This window comes from Enhydra lutris, unplaced genomic scaffold, assembly GCF_002288905.1.
Source record: "Enhydra lutris kenyoni isolate GAN:26980312 unplaced genomic scaffold, ASM228890v2 scaffoldscaffold56, whole genome shotgun sequence".
NCBI classification, from domain to species: Eukaryota; Metazoa; Chordata; class Mammalia; order Carnivora; family Mustelidae; genus Enhydra; species Enhydra lutris.
This window is the reverse complement of record NW_019154140.1, coordinates 9,476,758-9,484,157: the sequence shown is the minus strand read 5'-3', so window position 1 is coordinate 9,484,157 and position 7,400 is coordinate 9,476,758. Positions and strand designations below refer to the sequence as shown.

General features: G+C 45.8%; 1 protein-coding gene across 2 annotated transcripts in view; it reads left to right on the top strand.

Moving 5' to 3' along the window:
* The first annotated feature begins 1,053 nt into the window (after nucleotides 1–1,053).
* The window catches only part of LOC111157824 (solute carrier family 11 member 2), a 40,718-nt gene continuing 34,371 nt past the window's right edge, over nucleotides 1,054–7,400 (top strand). The window contains exon 1 of one of the 2 annotated variants that reach the window (XM_022519491.1): nucleotides 1,054–1,114. In XM_022519491.1, coding sequence (XP_022375199.1) covers nucleotides 1,069–1,114 — 46 coding nt within the window. In that variant the 5' untranslated portion in view covers nucleotides 1,054–1,068. Of the gene's footprint in view, nucleotides 1,115–2,359; nucleotides 2,412–7,400 lie in introns of those variants that run through there. The other variant, XM_022519492.1, reaches the window with a different exon arrangement.

Below are 7,400 nucleotides of genomic sequence, written 5' to 3'. Positions count from 1 at the left end.
CTGTTCTGAGGAGGAAGCAGAACCACTTGCTAGAAGCTTACTTTGACTATATAAATCCATTACTCTTTTCTTTCTTTTCCATTCTAAGATATTTCTTTCTATCACACTTATTGCATATGTTTCTCATGGTATTAAGCAGATTTTCTTTAAAACTATCAGGAAATTTTCTGAAGGCAGCAACTTCTTCCTCCCAGTATCCCACCTCATTCTCCTCACCCATCCCCTTCTCTCTCCTTTCCACCTGTGCCTTCAGCTGGTCCACTAAACTATTTGCCAGAGGCATCATTTCCTCATTCTTTCAGTTCCCCTCCTCCCAGATTGAGAAATTCTGGACTTGCTCTGGGTTTGTTTTTTCTACAGTCTCGGGGTTTTTTTGGTTTTTGTTTTTTCTTTTTCTTTTCCATCAGGCACCCCAGTCCTGGGGTTTGCATGGCTTTGTGGTCGGCCTAAGGATCACTGATTAACCAGGCTGATGCCAGCAGGTCCCTCAGAGCCCAAGGAATAGGCTGGGCGGTATTTTTACCCACACACTGAGACTCCGCATAATTGCATCAGAGCTGCACACACCTATGGAAAATACTGGTAGCCTGTCAGGCTTGGGGTTAATTGGTTTCAGCTCACACCTTAGGGGAGCAGAGTCCTTGCACACATGCTGGCCTGGTACCAGTGCCCCAACTAGCTTCACACTAAGGGGAGTGGCATCCTGAAGGAAGGCAATTCCTTTTACCCCACCCCTTTCATCCACTGGTACTCACAGGTTGGCCTCCAGCTCCTGCCGAACCGATCAAAGATGAAATCTTAGAATAAAAGTTTTCAAACTCAATTAGTTGTTGATTAATATCCAGGAGTGGCTGATATATGATGCTTCCTTTTTCATGGCAGGTCAAAGATGAAATGTGATCAGGCTTTGAAGGGTGTGGCTTGCCTCTTGAAACTCCCCGCGGTGTTTTTACCAATGTGCTATTGCTCAGGGCAGCCAAAGTGCCCTTATCTAACCCAGGGAGGCGCGCTTGTCTGCATATATAGAGGCAGGAGCCACACTGGGAGAAGTCTAATCCAGTCTGCACAATGAAGAAGCAACCTAAGATGGAGGAAGCTCCACACTGTGAGCTCAGTAAGTAGCCAGCAAGTATGCAAAAGCCCAAGGAGGTTGCTCAGCTGAGCAGAGCTGGCAGAGTGACAAGAATGGCTCTAGCCATTTTATTTTCTAGTTGCAGCGGAGGTTCCCAAAGGAGGGGTTCTGGTCTGGAGGGACTTCATCAAGTCTTGCTGAAACTACCCAGATATTTTGTTGAGAGATTCTCTGAACTAATTTGTGCATTTTCTTTTTCTCTCCAGGAGAAATTCTGTATGGAAACCAGCCTGTATCAGATAACTGATGATGCTCGGACCACTTTTTTTGTCCCTGAGTTTTTTACTTTGTACTTGATTTTGATTTTTCTTTTTGCAGTTCACTCTCCTATCATCCTCTCTTGGACTCTTTTTTACTAATAAAATTTTCTCCTACCAGTTTTTACATGAAGAAAGAAGTTGGAAGGGGTGATGCTTTTCCTTTCTAGGTCTACAATTTGGTTAAATAAGCTTGGTTATCTTTAATGCAAGCTGTAGGGAGGTGTCAAAAATGTTTCTGGTTGGTCTAAAGGACACTGTTTAAAGTGAGGGTGGCTTGTCAGACCATTTTTCTTCCCTCTAAAGCACTACTAGTCTGGCCATTATCTTCAGGGAAAGACTGGCACGTGAGATTGAGGCTGGGGCTGGAGTGGGACTGCTTTTAGGTAGACAGAGATAAAGCCTGGGGGGCGGGGGGAAGCGAGATAGACAGGATGGGAATAGGGCACCTGATGCGCTGTAACTGGCGGCACTAGCTGGTGTTTCGCGGTTCTCCCAGGTGTGGATTGCTTTTGGTGAGGCCGAAGATGCTACGATGTGGCTCCGGGGACGACAGGAAATGGTCCTGGGGGGTTGGCTAAACTTTAGGTGGCGGTGACGTATCTCGTAGGGCAAAGTCTACAGAAAAAAGGGGGCTCGACCGCCAGTATCTAATGTGAGGCAGCGGCTAACTACGGTGGGAAATTTACGTGTCCCGGGACCGCCCGCGCCATCGGAAGCTCCAAATCCGCACTCAGCGATTCTGCCGCGCGCAGGCAATGGCCCCGCTGGAGGCACCTCCCGCCGGGGCCCCGTGGCCCCGCCTCCAGTCTGACCCGGGGGCGGGCGGAGCCTCGGGACGCCGTCCACCCGCCACGCGCGCCTGCAGCCGCGGGGAATACGAGGAATCCAGCCAATAGGAATGTGCAACTCGGTCCTGTCGGCCAATCGCGGGGCGTGTAGGGGGTTGGCCGTCTTGGCGCTTGCTCCCGGGATATGGAGCGGCCAGCGCGAGGGCGTCCTGTCAGGTGGTTGCGGAGCCGGTAAGGCGACGGGCAGGCGGGGTCAGGGGTTACGCGGCCGCACCGCTTTCCCCAGGCGGGCCCGGAGGGCGCAGGGCGGCCGGACGGTGGGAGCAGGGAGCAGGCGCCGGGGCCAGTATGGGGCGCGCGGAGCGCCGTGCGGACAGCGGGGGGCGGTGCGGGTCGGGAGGGCCTGAGGCGCGGGGGGCCAGACGGAGCAGCATTCTTCCAAGAAAGATGGAGAGCGGGGGGCGGGAAGCGGACGTCCGAGGTTGTGGGGGCCTCGTCCCTTCCCCGCCGAGGCCTAAGAGAAATGGCCGAACCCCCGGCTGGACCTGCCGCCGCGCGAGAATCCGTGACCCAGGGTGCGCTAACCCGCTTCAGGCCGCAGAGGAGGCGACGGGCACGGGGCAAGGTCCTGGCAGCTTCCTTATCTGCAGAGCCCTGGGCCCGCGCCCGCTCCCGGGGCCTCCCGCCGCTCCTCTCCAACAACCAAGTTCACTGTCGCGCAGCTGACACCGTGGAGCGCTTTCGAGTGCAGGGCCTGGGGAGGCCGCTGAGTGCTCGTGTGTAGATTGGTTGTAGGGCTGTTGTGCGCCTGCCAGGCTCCAGGTACTACTCCAGGGGGCATTGTGGCACACGGTGTGTAAGTGGGCTGGACGCTCTCCGACTGGTCGGTTTCCTAGATCCCTGCTTTTAAAGCTGTCGCTTGTATTTTGATAGTCCGTCTTTGGATTCTTTTCCACTTTTGATATCCCCCAATGACCCACCTCATGGATCCAACGACTTCATTAGGGGAGAAGTTGAGAAACCTGTGCGTAATCATATTGTCTGTTGCCTTCAGAGGAGTGCTGTGAAGTTAAAGGAACGTGGTGGCATATCTCTAAAGTGGAAGACAAAGGGCAAAATTCTGTGGAAGGAGAGGCAAGGGCAGATAGGCTTGCAGAAACTTTTGCTTGGCCATAATTTTAGTGGGACGCTGTTTATCTTGATCCTGTGAAACCGAAGGCCCACCAGTTTGCACCACTTCTTGGCTGTGTAACCCTTTGAGCAAGCTGCTTATTAGCCTCTTGATTCTTTTGTTTCCCATTACTTAAAATGGGGATTGATAATATCAGTCTCACAGGGTTGTTGGTGAGTGTAAAGTAAAAATACACATAAGGTGCTTAGAACAGTTCTTGGAATGTAGGAGTTTTTATTATCTGTGCCTGCCTTCCCCTAAAGATTCCAAACTAAAGAATTCTGACATTACTACTTACTTAATCTTTGCTCAGAATCCTGAGCCTATCCTGAAAGAACCCTTAGGCCCTTGTTTTCCATCCACGGCAGTAATGCTGACCTGAAGGTATAGTATAATTCCATATGATTAGAGGCTTTTTACTGGGCGTTTATTTTTATTTTTATTTTTTTAATTTTTTATAAACATATAATATATTTTTATCCCCAGGGGTACAGGTCTGTGAATCGCCAGGTTTACACACTTCACAGCACTCACCATAGCACATACCCTCCCCAATGTCCATAATCCCACCCCCCCAACCCCCCTCCCCCCATTAACCCTCAGTTTGTTTTGTGAGATTAAGAGTCACTTATGGTTTGTCTCCCTCCCAATCCCATCTTGTTTCATTTACTCTTCTCCTACCCCCTTAACCCACCATGTTGCATCTCCTCTCCCTCATATCAGGGAGATCATATGATAGTAGTCTTTCTCCGATTGACTTATTTCGCTAAGCATGATACCCTCTAGTTCCATCCACGTCGTCGCAAATGGCAAGATTTCATTTCTTTTGATGGCTGCATAGTATTCCATTGTGTATATATACCACATCTTCTTTATCCATTCGTCTGTTGATGGACATCTAGGTTCTTTCCATAGTTTGGCTATTGTAGACATTGCTGCTATAAACATTCGGGTGCATGTGCCCCTTCGGATCACTACGTTTGTATCTTTAGGGTAAATACCCAGCAGTGCAATTGCTGGGTCATAGGGTAGTTCTATTTTCAACATTTTGAGGAACCTCCATGCTGTTTTCCAGAGTGGTTGCACCAGCTTGCATTCCCACCAACAGTGTAGGAGGGTTCCCCTTTCTCCACATCCTCGCCAGCATCTGTCATTTCCTGACTTGTTAATTTTAGCCATTCTGACTGGTGTGAGGTGATATCTCATTGTGGTTTTGATTTGTATTTCCCTGATGCCGAGTGATGTGGAGCACTTTTTCATGTGTCTGTTGGCCATCTGGATGTCTTCTTTGCAGAAATGTCTGTTCATGTCCTCTGCCCATTTCTTGATTGGATTTTTTGTTCTTTGGGTGTTGAGTTTGCTAAGTTCTTTATAGATTTTGGACACTAGCCCTTTATCTGATACGTCATTTGCAAATATCTTCTCCCATTCTGTCAGTTGTCTTTTGGTTTTGTTAACTGTTTCCTTTGCTGTGCAAAAGCTTTTGATCTTGATAAAATCCCAATAGTTCATTTTTGCCCTTGCTTCCCTTGCCTTTGGCGATGTTCCTAGGAAGATGTTGCTGTGGCTGAGGTCGAAGAGGTTGCTGCCTGTGTTCTCCTCAAGGATTTTGATGGATTCCTTTCTCACATTGAGGTCCTTCATCCATTTTGAGTCTATTTTCGTGTGTGGTGTAAGGAAATGATCCAATTTCATTTTTCTGCATGTGGCTGTCCAATTTTCCCAACACCATTTGTTGAAGAGACTGTCTTTTTTCCATTTGATATTCTTTCCTGCTTTGTCGAAGATGAGTTGACCATAGAGTTGAGGGTCTATTTCTGGGCTCTCTATTCTGTTCCATTGATCTATGTGTCTGTTTTTGTGCCAGTACCATGCTGTCTTGATGATGACAGCTTTGTAATAGAGCTTGAAGTCCGGAATTGTGATGCCACCAACTTTGGCTTTCTTTTTCAATATTGCTTTGGCTATTCGAGGTCTTTTCTGGTTCCATATAAATTTTAGGATTATTTGTTCCATTTTTTTGAAAAAAATGGATGGTACTTTGATAGGAATTGCATTAAATGTGTAGATTGCTTTAGGTAGCATAGACATTTTCACAATATTTATTCTTCCAATCCAGGAGCATGGAACATTTTTCCATTTCTTTGTGTCTTCCTCAATTTCTTTCATGAGTACTTTATAGTTTTCTGTGTATAGATTCTTTGGGTGTTTATTTTTAATCACTAAATAAGGTTGGAAACTATCGCTGTACTAGGAATGTCTGTGATAGCTGTGTTGGTTAAATGAAACCTCAGAACTTCTTCGGCTGTTTAGTTTTTTACTGGAAAATATTTCATTTACAGTCTTAGGCTAGGCACAGTTTATTTTGGATCCAATACCAGAAAGGCCTGGATTGCAGCATACTTGGTTTCTCATGTTTCCGGGATGGCTGTGGGACTCGGGAGGGGAATTTCTGGGCAGCCTGGCTGCATTTCTTGTTAATGAATGGGGAAGCTTGGTATGAATCTAATCTTTAGTGTTAGGATATCAGCTGTGGTTTCTTGGATTACTCTGTACAGCAACTACTAAGCAGCTTTACTTCTGTTTCGACTCAGGGAAGTAAGGGTAGAGGTTAGAGAATGGTATCCATAAAAATAGCATCTTTTGGGTGGGTGCTGTGGAGTCAAAGACCTCTTTATTCCTTGTTGTCTCTCCATGTACAGAAATACAAATATCTGCTGACAGATTTATACCCTTTCTATGAGCTTAAAGTTCCAAGTTTTCTTGGTGTTTTCTGGAAGGCACTAGTGGAAGACTGTACTGTTTTCTGATTCTTTCCTTCCGTGAAAGCTGCTGTTTATACACATAGCATAATCACAAAATGAGAAACTCTGTATTTATGAAAAAGAGCATCGCTGACTGCAGCAGTATGCTGGCCCGATTTGGGTGAAGTAGGGATGCTATAAGTTCACTTACTTAGCTCTAGAATGAGACAGTTTAGTAGTTCTGTAGGGTCGAAATTCGAATGTTGGCTTGTTGAGAGTAGAGAACAGTGTCTTTTTGCTTCAGCCTGGATAAAGAGGAAGGGGTGTGATATCTTCAAAGAGTTGAGTGTTTGAGGCAGAAAGGGAAGCATTTTTTCCCTAGTATTGTTGTCATTTTTGTCATCTGAGTCTCTCTGGTTTGAATAAAATATTTTGGAAAAGAAGGTAGGGAGCATTTGAATATGCAGAATATAAGAATTTGGAAGACCTTGACCCTTGTCATCTCACTCATCAGATGCCATTTATTCTTTTGATAATTTAACAAGCATATATTGAGCAATTAACATTTATTGGCCCATGAAGACACAAAGAAGAGCCCTTCAGGTATCATCAGGAATATCGTGGATAAAATGAAACATTGTTTGTGTTATAAAGTATAATAACATCAGAATGGAATATAAAACCTTTGGCTGAGAATGATAAAAATGTATTTATTGTCTAATTCCTCTTCCACTTTTAATTTAAGGCTGAAGTAATTTACATTTTATTTATTTATTTGACAGACAGAGATCACAAATAGGCAGAGAGACAGGCAGAGAGGGAGGGTAGGGGAAGCAGGCTCCCTCCTGAGCAGAGAGCCAGATGTGGCTCGATCCCAGCACCCCGACATCATGACCTGAGCCGAAGGCAGAGGCTTTAACCCACTGAGCCACCCAGGCGCCCCAGTAATTTACATTTTTTAATGTAAGGACCAGTCTCCAGTAAAAACTTAAATTGGGAAGTTAGAGTTCTCAGTCGTTTCTTTGTGCTTACTGCTAGTAGGTCATCTTGTATGGGTTGTTTTTGTTAGGTTTGGTCCATTTGTCACTCATGATCAAGTGTCTGTTAAAACTCCTAGGTAATGAAAGGAGAAGGCTACAAGTAAATTATTAAAAATTTAACAGGCTCCAGAGAGCAGAAGGAGGCATATGTGCATCCTGAGAATCTTGTAGTAATCTTGTAGTAAATGTTGTCTGTGCATATAATTTTTATTTGCTTTAAGAAAAGACATGTCAAGGAAAATATGTACTCAAATTGTTAAGGCCA